General features: G+C 36.0%; 1 protein-coding gene across 1 annotated transcript; it reads right to left on the bottom strand.

The window, feature by feature from the left end:
- Positions 1-4,296: 4,296 nt before the first annotated feature.
- Positions 4,297-9,771, bottom strand: LOC133317287 (protein NRT1/ PTR FAMILY 5.1). The gene is made up of 4 exons (XM_061519150.1): positions 9,666-9,771; positions 9,031-9,248; positions 6,685-7,241; positions 4,297-5,195 (listed from the first exon to the last, which is right to left on the bottom strand). Exons 1-4 carry the CDS (start codon positions 9,769-9,771, stop codon positions 4,313-4,315), a joined length of 1,764 nt encoding a protein of 587 aa, XP_061375134.1. The 3' UTR covers positions 4,297-4,312.
- Positions 9,772-17,256: the final 7,485 nt, after the last annotated feature.

Below are 17,256 nucleotides of genomic sequence, written 5' to 3'. Positions count from 1 at the left end.
TTTTCGTTGTGACATGCATATACCTTGGTCTGACCTTGCAACTTCAATACCCAAAAAATATTTTAGTGATCCTAAGTCCTTCATCTCGAATTCAGTGGCCAAATACTTCTCCAAGGCTTTCATTTCACATAAGTCATCACCTGTGAGTACCATATCGTCTACATATACTATCAAAACTGTAATCTTTCCTTCCTTGTGTTTTATAAACAGAGTGTGATCAGAATTGCTCTGTTTATACCCAAATTTTTTCATAGCTAATGAGAATCTCCCAAACCAAGCTCTCGGAGACTGTTTTAATCCGTATAATGCTTTCTTGAGCCTGCATACTTTGTTTTCCTTCAATGAATTTTTCTGCAGACCAGGAGGGATTTCCATATATACCTCCTCTTCAAGATCTCCATTTAGAAACGCATTCTTAACGTCAAACTGTTTCAAAGGCCAGTTTCTGTTTGCAGCCAAGGAGATAAGAATCCGAACTGTGTTCAATTTTGCCACAGGAGCAAATGTCTCCTGATAATCCACTCCAAACTTCTGTGTGTACCCTTTGGCAACCAATCTTGCCTTATATCTGTCTAGTGTCCCATCAGCTTTCAACTTTATGGAAAAAATCCATTTACATCCGATAGCTTGCTTTCCATTTGGCAGAGGACATAACTCCCAAGTAGAGTTCTTTTGCAAGGCATCCATCTCTATATTCATTGCTTCCTTCCACCTTGGGTCAGTCATTGCATCCTGCACATTAGTAGGAATGTATACACTAGACAATTGATTAGTGGTCAATGCATATGATTCGGATAATCTGTGAGAAGATATAAAATTACTTAGGGGATATTTAGCAGGTGCTTTGGGGTCAGGTTCATAGTATTTTTTTGGAATACCTTTTGTGAGTCTTTGAGATTTTCTAACTGGTGATGGATTAGAAGAAGGTGAAGGAATAGGAATAGAAGATACCTGAATCTCTGTTGGTGCATCCATGGATGATACTTCGGTTTCTGGTTGTAAACATGGTAGTTCAAGTGTGGACTCATGAAGAGGAGCAAAGGTATCAAGTTGTGATGTAGGATTAAGATTGCAATTTAAATCATCACTATCTGTGGTAGCTTCGGCTGTTGGCAGATTTGTTGGACTGACATATGTGTAGTCCCAATTATCTTCTCGTTCTCCAATAATGTGATGAATCTCCCCCTGAGAAGGAGAAGAAGATACTCCCCCTGAGTAGAATGGCTCAAATTCCCTGAAAGAGACTTCCAAAGATACACAGATTTTTTTTAGAGAGGGGTCATAGCACCGATAACCTTTTTGGACAAGGGAGTACCCAACAAAGATGCATTTGTTGGAACAAGGATCAAGCTTGTTTCTGAGGGGTTTAGGGACATGAACATAGACAGTGCAACCAAAGATACGAGGCTCAAGATTAGGTATATGAGGGATGGAGAAAAATGATTCAAGTTTTTGTTGTGGTGTTTGAGAGTCAAGAGAACTAGAGGGTGTACGGTTAATCAAATATGCAGCAGACATGAGGGCTTCTCCCCAAAAATGCCGAGGGACATTCATGCCAAAAAGAGAAGCTCGAACAACTTCAAGTAGGTGTCTATTTTTCCGTTCAGCCAAGCCATTTTGTTGGGGAGTATAGGGGCAAGAGGTTTGATGCTTGAGACCGTGGGTGGTGAGAAACTCAGTGAAGGTGGAGTTTAAATACTCTGTACCATTATCAGTTTGCAAAACCTGAATATGAGACTGAAATTGGGTTTTAACCATTTGAAAAAAAAAATTAAAAGCAGAGAAGACATCACTTTTGTGAGGAAGAAGTGTAACCCAGGTCATACGGGTACATTCATCAATAAAGGAAACATAATAGAGAGCTTTAGACAAAGAGGGAACCTTTGCAGGTCCCCAAACATCCGAGTGTATCACTTGAAAAGGAATTGTACTTTTATTTAAGCTGGGATAAAAAGGAATCATATGGCTCTTAGCCAATGTACAAGTGGCACATTGAAAATCAGATGTGCTTATTCCAGAAAATAACAAGGGAAATAATTTTTTTAAATAACCAAAACAAATGTCCTAATCTAAGATGCCAAAGCCAAATCTGCCGTGTATTCTTGGAAGTGCTTGAAGTGCTGCATGTCAGAGGATTATCTTCGTTGTGCTTCAGATCCAAGTAATAGAGACTATCACGTTTAATACCAGAGCCAAGTATCATCTTGGTGCGGCTGTCCTGAAATAAACAATGGGTGGGAAAGAAGGTGACAAAGCATTGTAATTCAGATGTGAGTTTACTAACAGATAACAGGTTAAATTCTAAGGAAGGGACAACGAGAACAGAGGAAAGAAATAGAGTGGTGGATAATTGTAAAGATCCCTGTCCTGTTATGGTCGACGTGCCACCATTAGCAGTAGAAACAACAGGGATGGGGCAAGGAGTAAAATTATTCAACTGACAAGAATCCCGAATCATATGGTCAGAGGCGCCAGTATCAATAATCCAAGTATAAGACCTACCATGTACAGAGAAAGTATGAGGCTTACCTAGGATACTTGTTTGTGCAAAATTTGCTTGAGGAGTAGGTGAATCACCTTCGGCAGTGGTCAATAGTCCCTTGGTGGGCATTTTCTTTCGGGGCCGCTTGGAGAAGTCCCACCATTCAGGGTAGCCAATAAGAGCATAGCAGCGTTGCTTCGTGTGTCCTGTTTCTCCACAATGAGTGCAGACATAAGAGGACTTTAACGAGGAAGAGGAAGGTTCACGCCGAGGCTTACTGGAGGCACTAGGGTGAGAGGAGAGAGACGCAAATGCAACAGTATCGGGTTGTGGCTTGGAAGGAGCCATGGTTTGGCGTTGTTGAAAATCCTTGCGTACATATGCATAAGTGCTTTCCAAATCTAATTTTGGATCCTTACGAAGAATTTCTCCACGAATATGAGTAAAATCAGAGTCCAGTCCTGCGAGGAAGATGTGCACACGGAGACAGGAGAGGACAGAGTAGCCATTGACAACGCCATCAACAGTGGAAGAAGAGGAAGACAATCGGTGATCAATCTCTTGGAAGATTGATAATAATTCGTTGTAATACGTGGAGAGGGGGCGACCAACTTGCTTTGTGGAGAAGGAGCGTTGATTGAGTTCGTATAAGCAAGTTTCATCCGAGCCATCATAGAATGTCTTGGTTGCGGCTTCCCAGATTTCAGCCGCTGATTCCAGCCGAAGGAACCGATGCATGAGAGCGGGAGACATCGAATCGATCAACCAACTTTTTACACGTTTGTTGTCGGTGACCCAGGTATCATACGATGAGTCATTGGTGTTAGGTTTCTTCATAGCGCCGGTGAGGAACCCAGATTTGTTGCGAGCACCGATGCGCATATCCATGAGTTGCGACCAATGAGGGTAATCGGAATCATCTAGAACGATGGTGATGGGAAGAGACGAATGATCTTGGTGAATAACGATATTGGGTTGGGGTGGATTTGGGATGGCGGTATCTGAGTTCGACTGATCTTCAGCCATGGAGGGTGTAGAGTGAAACAACCGATTTGGGGGTTAGGGTTGGGTAAGAGAAAATTGTTTAGGAATGGGAAATATGGGTAAAGTGTCGGGTGAGAAAATTGGGTGGGTAAATGACTATGGAATAAAGGGTGTGGGACTTGGTTTAAAGTATTTTTCCCTGGATCAGAACTTTGCTCTGATACCATGTCAAAATTTGGTACCTGATACAAAACTTCATTCTTTCTTACTTCTCATTCCTCAACAGAGGTGAATTTATACACATACATGGTAAATAGATAGGATTGAAAGTAACATCTAACAAATTCCTATTCTAATCTATTTGTTATAAACTTCCCTATTTACAAGGACTAAACTAACAAAGCAATCTGAACAATTAAAATCAAATCTGGATCTTTTAAATTTAAATACATTTTAACACTTATGTATTTAATATATATTCTATTCCATAAATAAAAAAAGAGGAACTTGAGAAAAAAGATTGAAACATTGCATTTACACATGAAATTCTATTAGCAAAAGCAGGGAGAAAAAACTAACATTGCACTTGCACACATATCTTACAAAATATCACACATGGTGTGTATTGAGGATAATGATACATAATTTTTTCATAAATTCTACGCAAACTGATGTATCTGAATTTATTTGGCTCCAACTTAACTTAAAATAAATAAAAAAATATAGGTTGGGGCCAATTAAATTCAAATAACAGTCATTCATCAGTTTGGCACAGAATCTGTGAAGAAAATTTTAGTTTAATATCACTACTAGCTATTTAACATGCCCTACCACCCTAGCTAGTTTTCATACTTGTAAACCAAGAGATGCATCCAAAGTTGGGTTTCCCTCCATTTGAACACAAAGGCCCTCTTTGACCCTTATTGACTCCCTCTTGTAAATGTATCTACTTGAAGCCCAAAGAAATACCACTAAGTTGACACTTGACAAGACCAACAGAAACCCATAATAGTAATCTAAGTGACAATCATTCAAGTTGTCACCTATCCAACTCTTTCTCTCACCCCTTCCTGTTATTTTATCAACCATTGTTACCAAAAAGCTGTTCAAGAAGTTGCCAACACCAATCCCACTTGTGAAGAACGTTGTTCCAAGACTCTGCATGTCTTCTGGGGATTGATCATAGAAGAATTCTAACAATCCTATGGCATTGAACACATCTGCTATCCCAATTAGAACGTACTGGGGCAACAACCAAAATATACTCATAGGGACAATATCTTTAGGACCAACTACGTGGTTTTCTCTTATGACATGCATTCTCCTAACTTCAACAGCATAAGCAATTGCAATGGCTATGATCTGGATTGAAAATCCAATTCCAAGCCTTTGAAGCAACGTGATTCCTCTAGGGTGGCCAGTTTTCCGGCACATGAACGGCACGAAAAACCGGTCATACATTGGCACTGAGAGTAGCATAGAGAGGGTCACGAAGCTTCCAAGAGATGCTGCTGGAATTTTAAAATTAGGACCAAGGCTTCTGTCCAAGGTGGTGCCTTGTTTCACAAAAAGAGTGTTGATTTGTGCCCAAATGGTGCTGGGAATCAGTGTTACTAGCCATATAAGGACCATACCAAAGATAAGCTTAGCTCCTTCCACTTGTGTTACAGTCAATGGTACTCTTGAGGAATCAGTATTGTCTTCTTTAATAGCAGCATTGTCCAAAAACCTGAGTACACAAGTTGCATTCAGTCGACCAGTGTTTGTTTAATCACTTTCTAACAAAATTGGAGTAAGAAAAAAATAGTCTTTGTCCAGTGTGTAGTTGTGGTATATTCCAATCTTCTGGTAATGGATTCATCCTATTCCTATGGTAGCTTTTACTGCATGGACAGAATCAAATTGAATGTTTTGTTCCGTTTTTTTTATCTTTGGTTTCACCCTTTTCATAGAATCAAAACATACCACTATTTAACCATATGTCTTGTCCTGTTTTATTTTTAAAATTTGCTAAACATAAAATAGAATTCATATATGGAAAATATTATTCTTATGCAACATAAGATAACATCTTTTTCCTACACACCCATTAATTTTCGTGTAGTTTAATTTGTAATTTTTTATTTTTAATAAGTGAGTGGACTCCACCCATAATTGTGTCTATGGTAGGAGATAACACTCTCCTACAACATGAGATTACTAAAGCCCTTCATATATATATGTCACGTTTTGTTCCGCTGTACCAAACGTTACTACTTGTCTCTCTATGCACCAAGAATGCAAATGTGGACTAAAGCGTTTCGCATGCAAGTATGTTATGGTTGGTAATAACTAGGAGTGATTGTAATAATTTCTCTATGCACCGAGAATGCAAATGGGGACTAAAGCGTGTTACGCATGCAACATGTTATGGTTGGTAATAACTAGTCGTGTTTTTAATAATTTTTGAGAGAGTGGTATATTGTGGACACAACTGTGACACTTCCTGTATGGAAAAAGAGCCTGGTTGAAAAAGTCATTTAAGAGGGCCTCAAAGAAGGACATGTGAACTGTGCACATGGAAAGAATTCAATGAGACGAATGACATAGCGGTCCTCACCACTAGCCCCACCCTTTTGTTTCAAATAGCGGGTTCCCTATTTGTGCACATAAAATTGTACTGGATGAACCCCCTTTGACTGCTTATTGGCCAAGAGATTAAAATGGAGAATGTGGAATCTTTAGGAGTGGACCACTTTCTAGATTCTGTATCAAATTGATTTGTTTGGTAAAGATGGGAAATGCCTTTCCTGGTTCCAAATTTTACTGTATATTACTATATAATTACCCCACCTGCCCAAAACCACTACTAGAAATGAGCTGTGTCAGCTCCCAACCACTGATGTGCAACTTGTGCACAAAAATCTTTAAAACATTAGAATCCAAAGTGAAAACATATTAGCTATTAATGTTTCTCATATTATAAGAGATAAATTTTATCTTTTACCAACACATAAAAATATGTGTGACTCATATTTTTTTTTCTCTCTTCTCTTTATATGGCCCTACATACTTTTATATGTGTTTAGAAGATACAATTATCTCCGTGAGAAACATTAATCCCAACATATCAAGCTCAAAAATTTGAGAAACCCCTTCTTCTCCGGCCACATATTCCCATATCATAGAAGAAAATGAAATAGAAAATGAGAAAAAAGAGAGGAGTGAGAGTGTCTCACCTCAAAGATGGAGTGTGATAGACTTGCCGTTTTCCACAAGTAATGTAATGTTGAAGATCGTGCTCATAAAGATCTGAGGGGTCACTAGGGAGTTGGAGTTTTCTATTCCTGAAGGTTGCAATAGGGACACGAATTAGGTCCCTTGCTGGACATTTTGTAGTCCTAACTTTGTGACGATATATTGGCGTGCCTATATAGAATATGATTAAGGACAATATGAGACCAGCAGTGGGGATGCCATAGCCAAGTCCCCATCCCATGTTTTCTTGAATGTAGACAAGGCCTAAAGTGGCAATCAAAGCACCTAAAAATGAGGTAAACATCCACCAATTGAAGAATGAAGCCTTGAGCTCTTTCTCATTGGGATTGAAATCATCAAATTGGTCAGCACCAAAGGTTGAGATATTGGGTTTTGTTCCTCCAGCCCCAATTGCCATAGTGTAGAGTGCTGTGTAAAAAAATGCAATTTGTGATCTAGAAGCCTTGTTGCAAATGCCATTGGTGCATGTTGGCCTCAAGCTTTTGAGTGATACAGCTACAGTGAGAAGAGTCATCCCCTGTGACATGTAGAGGAACTAGTGCATGAGGTGGTTTGCTATACAAATGTATAACATAGAATTATAAAAAATAAAAATAAAAAAGAAGAATAAATTAAGGTAACAATCTATTGGGATGAGAACGTTTAGCCATTGGGTTACTAGTTTCAACCCACTAAGGCTCCCACGTCTATCATATACATACATCAAATGATACATCATCATTAATTATGCCACTAACCTTACGTAAAGTAAAGTGATCATTTAAAATTATTTGTCATAGTTATACCTAAGACTTTGAGGGAACAGTGACTAAGTTGTCACATGTTTAAAAAAAAATTTCAAAATGTCACGCCACTTGAAAAATTTGCCAAGCTGTCATGCCTCCATACTTGTTGACAGTTGTAACGAGTTTGGATTGTCACGTGTCACGAAATGATAGGTCACTAAAATCATTTTTGTCTAAACTCAATTCCAGTGACAGCAACTTTGGTGACTTATCGTTTCGAGACACATGGCACAAAATTTTGAAAATTTTATTGTAAAATTTTGGAAGGCTATAACTTTTTGCCTAGGTATTTAAATCAAGTGATTTTTTTTTTATTTCACATAATTTTTCGAGATCTACACGCTGCCAAATATCCGTAGGAGATGTGGTCAAAATATTTTCCCAAAAAAGTGCTTCCTCCCGTTTGGCATATTTTATCTCCGTAAATAATGCTATATAATTTCTATTCTTATTTTCACTTTCAAACATTAAAAAAGATTTCAAAAAATTATATAGAATAAAAAAAGTATCCGATCTGGACACATGAATCAAAAGTTATGAATTTTCGAAAAATGAGTTGACTTTCTTCTACTACATGGCCATCTATACTCGCTTCCACTAATAGTAGAGTTTGTCTTGTTTTACCACATGGTAGTTCAAACTTGCTACAACTGCCAACAACTTGAGAGGCATGACAGTTTGGCAAAAAATTTAGTGGCGTGCCGTTCTGGAATTTTTTTTCGAAAAAACATGACAACTTGATCACTGTCGCAGCTTCGAGAGCCATTCTTTTACCATCAATCACATGGTGATTAAGCCTTCCATTATAAGTTCTTATCCATTTTTATTAACTGACACATGCACACGAATTAGCATAAATATTCTTATTTGTTTTGAAATGAATATTTCAAAAGAGAGATGACACATATATAAAAAGGTCGTATTTTACTCCAAACACATGGATTAATTGACATCAGTTGTTCCAACTTAATTAATAATATTATACCGGAAGGCACAAACCAAGGAACAATTTCAATTCAAAACTTTAAGAAAAAAAAATTATAAATCTTTTTACTTATATCATGGTGGGGCTATATGAATCATAAATAAGTTGTTTAGGACTATTTATGACATTTGGAAAATCATATATATAGCAGCCTAGCGTCCCACAAATGCAAATAATGGAATTGTTTGGACTTTGGCTGGGATTAGGTAACGTAAAATAGTCCAAAAAGGTGGTCTCCTCTGCTTGGAAGATAAAGATGATAAATGTAGATGCAATTCATCATGGTTAATTCTATATTAGACTCTTGATTTTATACTTTAAAAGGAGGGAAAAAATTACTCTGATGCTACATATGAGAATTTTCTCTCCTACACACCTTCGATAACTGTGTCACCTTTTTCTTTTCTTTTATTTTTGTTTTTCAGGTGGTGGAGCCTATAAATTTATCTCTATAACATGAGATAACTTATCTCTTTTAACATGAGATTAATAAAATCTTTAAAAGAGATATAACAGTGTGATAGATCTTAGCTTACCAAGACATAAATGAGAGATGAGAGGGTAAAAGTCCAGAAGCGACCCAAATAAGAATCGGCTATGTAAGCCCCAAGAATTGGTGTTATCCACACAGATCCTGACCAGTTATTCACATTCCTCACTGATGAAACTGTATCTTCATGAAGTTGGGTTGTAAGGTAATTTACTAAGTTTGAAGCAACTCCATAGAAGGCCATCCTTTCAAATGCTTCATATCCTGAAATATTATGCCATAAAAAAATTGAAACCTTAAAAAATATATCGCATAATCATATGTTGCACAAACGAGAAACTTTGTTATTATATATATAATGCTATAACTCCACAGAAATCACCACTAACAATGCTATAGAAACTGTGTGAAGCCTACTATGTTGGAATATACTTTAAGAGTTCTGTTTAAAAGAAACTAAACTTGAGCCTAAACATGCATATGAATCAAGAGATCATAGTAAAGGGTTGCTTAATTAACAATCTATCAGCATAATGTAAGTAAGGGTTTACAAATTCTTTGTCCTTTTCTGCAGGGAACAAAATCTTCAAGGAAAAAGATAGTGAAGATATAAAACAGTTCACCATCTAAGAAAAGCTTACAAAGTGAGTAAATATTTTGGTTAGAAATAAATATGCTTACCAACAAGAAAAGCACAAGCTTTCCATTTGCCAGTTTTAGAGGGAAGTGCAGGGCAGCCACGGAAGTCAACAGTGCCATCTTGGGTATAATCTGCTTTAGCTTCCATTAGAGATATATAGCAAAAAAGGATAACAAGAATAAGAGGTAGTGATGTATCTTATAAAGCAATAAATTGAGAAAGAGATCACTGCTAGAGAATGCGGTTGTTGTAACCATTTATAAAGCTTAAAAGCTCTGTTATTATCATATATTAAATTAAGGAAATGTAAATATTATGTTAAATGATGTAAATTGTGACATGTCAGCTATTATAATTATGTATTTCAAAGAACATATTATTATAATATTAAAAAATTTCTTTTTTTTTCCCGGTTTGTCGGCTGAGCGCTGATGTAAAGAAAAAATAATAATTTTAATATTATAATTATATATTTTTTGAATCACATAATTCATCTAAACTAATATTCGATGGATCCATTAAATCAACGTAAAGTTTCTAGACTACCCATGACGACATCCTTAAATTTACTTTGTGTACGTCATAATAGGTTTACAGTAAATTGAAAAATTAGCGTATCATCATTATTGCCATTTAATTGTTATTTGACATGCGTCTAGCATATGATGCTTTCTAACTTAAGAGAAGCAAAAAAATTAATCATAAATGTGTGAAAATAAGCTATAAAATGCAAGAAATATTGATTATTTATTCTCAATCATTCTCTCACTCAATTTATGTGTTTTAACGGCAAGAAACACCAAAAAAAGAGATGAGAGAAGTGCGGTTTTTCAGCTGGCGCACTTTGCGCGGGACTTGGTGCAAAGTGCGCCATTTGATCCAATTTGTCCCTGTATCATGGCGCACAATGCGCGGGCTTGGCGCACTTTGCGCGGGACCTGGCGCAAAGTGCGCCATTTGACAGCTTTCCCTCTGTTTTTACATGCAAATTGCGCCAGAGTTGGTGCAAAGTGCGTGGGCGATATTTTTAATTTTAGTCTAATGCGAATTACTCAAAAAGGAGGCCCAATTGGAGAGCAAGGAAACAGAATAAAAGGATCATAAACAGAAGAAGGAGGAAGGAAGGACTTTTTAACAACAACGAAGAGAAAAACAACAACGAGAGGGAGAATTCTTGGGAGCTTCTTGGAGTTTCAAAGATTCGAACGATCAAGACGGAAAATCTTCATCTTCTTTCTCTCCTTTAGGTTCTGAATTTTATTTTCTTTTGTATTGATTTTGTCAGACATGAATATGTCTGGCTAGTTTTATTATTGTGATAAGGATCACAAGCCTTGATGTGAACCCCTTGTAGTTTGTTGAAGTATGTTTATCTATTCAAATTGAATTTATCTTGCCTTGTTCTTCATTCTATAATTCTTTTGAAACTGATCAATCCATCAGGATTGCGAGGGTTAGGGTTTTCAATAGGGATATTGGAATTCTAATTCCTCACAAAGGGTAAGATAATTGTTCATGTATGCACTAGGGATAGGCTATATGAACCGCAAACGTTAAAGATTCATTGATTCTAAGGGTTAACTTGAAAAGGAATTTATAAGAGATTAGGATTCTAATAGAGTTAATAAGGTTAAAGTCACTAAGAAATTAGGGTTTAACTAATTTTTAAAAGATGATGAATTGTTTGATCAATTGAATAGGCAAACGTAAATGTAATCCAAGCTGCAAGGTGGGGATCATAAAGGTGTTGGCGTCTTTTTACCGCAATATTTTCTCACATATTTTCTCAACCTTTATTTCGTATTCTTGAATTCTAAAAGAACCTTGAATCATTTACATTTTCTTGAATTGTTATCATTTATTTCACAAACCATACTTGTTCTCAAACCATTTTTACTTATCCAACAAGAGAGGAATAGTTATAATAAATTTGGTGCCTCAATCCTCGTGGAGACGATACTCTACTTACCCTTTTATTACTTGGTACGATCGGTACACTTGCCGATTTCGTCAACATTATTAAAATAAGGTACACTTTTTAAATATTTTATAATAAAAATGTGATTTTGTTTTTATACATTTGAACTTTTATTAATTACAACTTTTTACATTATAGGTAGGACTGACATGAGCCAAGTCGACTCACATGCTATTTAAGGCTCAATTAGCGGAGCTTAGTAAATTAAATTCATAAACTCATAAACTAACTTGAGTTAAAAAAATTTAACCCACTTAATAAACGGGGCAAACCTCAACTTTTAAATAATGACATGGAGTTACTGTTGGTAAATCAATTAAACTTTGTTAGGAACCAATTATGCTATTCGTTTTTGTATTTTAAAAGGGAAAAATATTTGTCTTATTAAAAGATATAAACTTAGGTAATTTTTAGAAAGAGATAGATATAAAGAGGTGTGAGTTTCACTAGAAAAAAATATAAAGGTGTTGTTAGAAATATATAAAATTATTAATGTAATCATCACCCAACAGCTTAGGTTTTTGGGTTGAACTGGTTCTTTACATGGTATCAACGCCTTGGTGTCACGAGTTCGAGTCAATAAAATAAATCTATTTTTCTATTAAGTTTGGACTTGAGTCAAGCAAATTATGATCGAGTTGAGACCCAAGTCATGCTCAACTCATTGTTAATCCAATATACATCTTCTAGTACATTCAGATCAAAATGAGAATAAAATAATTCTTGCATTTTATCAAATCTGATACAAAGAGTGCAGAAAAAATGATACAGCAGATGAAAAACAAAAGGGAAAGATAAGTACCTTTGACTAATCTCTAACTAACTCAGAACATTAACTATGGTAAAAAAAATAAAACAATAACTAATTGATGAAGTTAACTAACCAAAGACCCCAAATAAAGTTAACACTTATTACTCCCCCTTAAGATGAACATTGGATATCCAACACTGTCATCTTGGACAACAAAGAAACCAGAGTTGTGGAGGGCAAAGCTTTTGTAAACATGTCTGCCAATTGATCTTGGGACTTGATCGGGATCAATCGGATCCTTCGAGAAGTGTCCTGATCTCTAACAAAATAGCAATCAATTTATATGTGTTTTGTCCTCTCATAGAAAGTTTGATTTGAGGCAATATGCATGGCTGCCTAATTATCGTAGAAGAGTAAGGTATGAGATGAAATAGACAACTCAAGATCAAAGAGTAGTTGAGAAATCCAAACTACATCAGCAACAGTGGCAGTCATTGCTCTATATTTCGCCTCAGCTGAGCTTCTAGAAATGGTAGTTTGTTTCTTGGCTTTGCAAGAGATTAAGGATTCTCCAAGAAAGACACAGAAACCAGTCATAGACTTCCTTGAATCAGGACATCAACCTAATCAGCATTACTAAAAGCCTTCAGTTGCAGTGAAAAGAAGAAGGAAACAACAAATTTTGCCTAGGATGACTTTTAAGATACCTAAGAAGGTGATGAACAGCTTGCAAATGAAGTGTACGTGGCTGTGAAATAAAATGACTAAACCTATGAACAACATAGGTTATGTGAAGCCTTGAAAGGGTCAAGTATACAAGTCTACCAATTAATTATGGTTCTATACTGAGAACATTTTTGAAGAAGATCACCATCTGTATTATTAAGAACAACTTTTGGGTCCATGGGTGTGGCAGCCGATTTTGAAGCTAAAAAACATGTATCTTCAAGAAGCTGAAGAGTATAATGTCTTTAGGATAACACAATTCATTTCTTGGCTCTAGCAATCTCTAAGCCTAAAAATACTTGAGATTGCCTAGATCGTTAAGCTTGAACTGAGAATGAAGAAAAGACTTAACACCCTCAACTAATGCAGGAGATGGACTGGCTAGGATGATATCATCCATACATACCAAAAGTATTATTAAGGAGGAACCTGAGCCTTTGTTGTAGAGTGAGTAAAATGGTTTCTTCAAGCACCGGTTGAAAGCTTGATGATAGTTGAACGATCGGCCTTAGTCTGAATGTAACTCTCAGTAGTGAAGAGTGAACCAGGATATATCCCGGTGCTATCTTCTCTTCCCTTACTCTTTAATTTTTCGCTGGATATTACTCTTCTTTTATTCTTTATTTTTGATAATATGAATTTGTTTTAAAGGATTGGAAATTTTTGCTATTAGTTAAATCTCTCTTGCATGCTTTCTTTAAAAAGTGGTTTTTAATTTTCTTTGTTTAATTCAAAAAGGTTTAAAACATAATTCATCTCACTCCCCCCTTTTGTGTTGTTATTCAACCATTATTTCTTTACACATTCAGAAAAGCATTGTTAACATCTAATTGAGAAAGATACCAATTTTGTGAGGAAGCAATAACCAGCAAAGTTTTGATTGTAACTAATTTTGCCACAGGAGAAAAGGTGACTATGAAGTCTATGCCTTCTTTTTGGGTAAAGCCTTTAGCTACTAGTCTGGTTTTATATCTCTCCTCAGTTCCATCAGAGTTGAACTTTATCTTGTAAATCCACCTACATCCAATAGCATATTTTCCTTTAAGCAAAGGAACAATTGACCATGTTTTGTTATTTTCCAAAGCTGAAATTTTAGCTTACATGGCTTCACGCCGGCGGGGAAACTTCACTGCTTAATGAAAGTATTGAGGCTCATAATGTAAAGAAACATTAAGCACAAAAGCTTTGTGATAGGATAATAATCTGTTATAGCATATAACATAATTTAGAGGTTATTGAACCGAAGAATCATTGCTAACAGATTTTGTTAACATATTACAATGGTAATGCTTGAGATATGAAGGAAGCTTGGAAGGCCTTGTTGAACGCCTCACTGAAATGTGTGTAGGTTCAGGTTGACTTGATGTGTCTCCAATTAGAGGCTGGGTGTTAAACATAACATCAGTCCCGGAATTGTCCTGAGGAAGTGCAGACTTAGAATTAATGAACCCATGTCCAGAATTAGGAACATCCTGAATGATTGGAGATGATGGAAGATCAGATGACTGCGAAGGTTGACCAAAATTAAATGAAATGTCATTTGCAGAGTATGTGATACTTTTGTGGGGTAGAATAAGTTCTGGAAAAGGATCAAAGTCAGTGTGCTCAGCTCCATGTTGATTGGGAAAGACATCTTCATGAAAAATAACATCTCTAGATATAAACACTTGACAATTGTCCAAATCAAAGAGTTTAAATGCTTTCATTCCCGGAAGATATCCTAGAGATACGCATCTGCGAGCTCTAGGTTGAAATTTGGCCCTATGAGCTGATAAAGTGGAAGCATAAGTCAAGCAACCAAACACTCGAGAGTAAGAATAATTTTCATCTTTGTCATATAACAAAGAATAAGGCGATTAGCAACCCAATGCTGCTGAAGCTGTTCTGTTGATGAGAAAAATAGTAGTTAAAACGCAATCAGACTAGAAATATATAAGAATCCTTGATTGAAAATATAAAGCTCTAGAAACATTAAGGACGTGCTGATATTTTCTCTCTACAACTGAGTTCTGCTGAGGTGTTTCAACACATGCTAACTGATGAAGAATTCCTTGTTCTTGGCAAAATTCTGTGAATGCTAATTCCTTGGCATTATCTGAACGAATTTTCTTAATTTTCTTCCCAAATTGAGGGTAAATCATAGCCAAAAATTTGGATAAAATAGTAGTGGCCTCACTTTTGGCTTTAAGCAAGTAAAGGCAGTGAATCTTGAACTATCATCAACTAGTGTTAAAAAATAACGAGTATGAAACAGTATGCAGTGAACCCCAAATGTCAATGTTAATGAGATCAAATAGATATTGAGACAAATTAATATGAGAAACAAAAGCACGTATATGTTTAGCAAGCGAACATATGAAACAAGGAATTTTATTATTTTTGAAATGTGTGAAAGACGCTTGTAAGGTAAATGGCCTAACCTATTGTGTCAAGTATCAAATGAAACAACATTCGCAGAATTGAAATACACATAATTCAGATTATAAGTAGTATAAAAAATATAAAGACCTCCAACTCTATCACCCTTGCCAATCGTCTTCATGTTCATGTCCTAAATGACAAATGATGCAGGAAAGAAAGTGAGAACAAATTATGAGGCAGTAGCTAATGCACTCACGGACAATAGATTGAACCGAAATATGGGAATAAATAAAATATTTGTGAAAAGAATGCATGACGTGAGTTTAACATCACCAATTAGGTAAATAGGAATAGTGGTTTTGTCAAGCAAAGTCACCCTAGACCCATTAGTAGGGCGCATAGAAGCAAAGGTTGCATCAACACAAATGTGTTGTGAGGCTCCATAATCCATCTAGAAGACAAAAAAGTACCTAAGTCAAACGCAACAAAACTATGGGTCTCTGGAATTTTGTTGGACGTTGCCATATGTTCAGACAAGAGATGCATTAGTTATGAGCATTTGAGTGGATCCAGATCCTTCGAGAAATTCCCAAACGAAGAGCTGGCTGAGATTTGATTAAATGCAGCACTATTGGTTTTAGGTCTAGTGGTCTTTGGCTTCACCTTGTGGCCTGAAGGATAACCATGAAGCTTGTAACACCTCTTAATAGTATGACCATGTAGCTAGCTGTGGGTGTAAAGGTTCATTCCTTGAAAGAACCTTTTAAGGAGGAATATGCTTTCATAGCAATGGCTAAACTAGTGGTAGAGGAGGAAGACAGAGAATCGACTTGACACTGTTTTTCTTCTTCATTCACCAGAGAGAAAACTTTGTCTATTGAAGGCAGAGGATTGCTGAGAAGGATTTTAGCCCTAATTTAAGAAAAAGACGCATGAAGACCCATGAGAAAAACCATAGCATACTCAGTCTGAAAATAAGCAACAAGGTTTCAAACACCACCACAAGTGCATTTCCCACAAGTGCATGATGGACGAAAATTACCAAGTTCTTCCCAAATGGGCTTGAGCTTTGTAAAATATGCACTCATTGGAGCACAATCTTGGGTGAGGTTTGTTAACTCTTGATGTGTTTCCAATATATTATGTATTAAGGGTCAAATTGAGTATTTAATTGATCTAAAATTAATCAAAAAAATATTAGAATTGTAATTTAATTGTTAATTCACTCTCACGAGTATTTTCATGAAACTATTGTGTTTTGTAGGATTTTTAGCCCATTCAAAGAAGACCAATTGAAAAGTTTGAATTTTGGAAGTTTGATCAACGAGATTTGATTAATTATTTGTTTGATGATATTTTGAAGATTTTTAGGAAATTTTTTCCTCAATATAAAGAGAGAATTTGGAAGCATATATGATTATGGATTCTATGAAGATTTTTTATTATTTAAAAGGAAACCCTTCTCTTCAATATAAAAGAGAAGATTTGCAAAGAGGATTTAATGAAATAATTATGAAGATCTAATTAGTGATTTTAAAGGGAAATAAAAGATATGCTTCTTCAATTATAAAAAGGAGGTTTCAGGGGATTCATTCTTTCATACACGAAGGAAGAACGCAGAGAGGGAAGGAGAATTCCAATTCAGGGAGCAAGGGGAGGATTAAAGAAAATCAAAACTTAGCAATGGAGATCAACCATTATTCTTCTTCTAGTCTTCATCTCTTTTCTTTTATTTGATTATTTTGTTTAAGCCAGATATGTCTGGCTAATTTTCTTTGTAATTAGAAATATGGATCCGACGTGAATCCTTTATTTG

This window comes from Gastrolobium bilobum, unplaced genomic scaffold (assembly GCF_033153095.1).
Source record: "Gastrolobium bilobum isolate Gb01-03AN ecotype WA unplaced genomic scaffold, APGP_CSIRO_Gbil_v1 utg1269, whole genome shotgun sequence".
In the NCBI taxonomy this organism is placed as follows: domain Eukaryota; kingdom Viridiplantae; phylum Streptophyta; class Magnoliopsida; order Fabales; family Fabaceae; genus Gastrolobium; species Gastrolobium bilobum.
The sequence above is the reverse complement of the archived record's forward strand: the minus strand, read 5'-3'. Positions and strand labels throughout refer to the sequence as shown.

Coding starts and splice junctions, on each gene's coding strand:
- LOC133317287 (XM_061519150.1), bottom strand. CDS start 9,771: ATGGAAGCTAAAGCAGATTATACCCAAGATGGCACTGTTGACTTCCGT. Junction 9,249..9,665: donor AGCTTGTGCTTTTCTTGTTG/GTAAGCATATTT, acceptor ATAATATTTCAG/GATATGAAGCATTTGAAAGG. Junction 7,242..9,030: donor CATCTCTCATTTATGTCTTG/GTAAGCTAAGAT, acceptor TACATGTCACAG/GGGATGACTCTTCTCACTGT.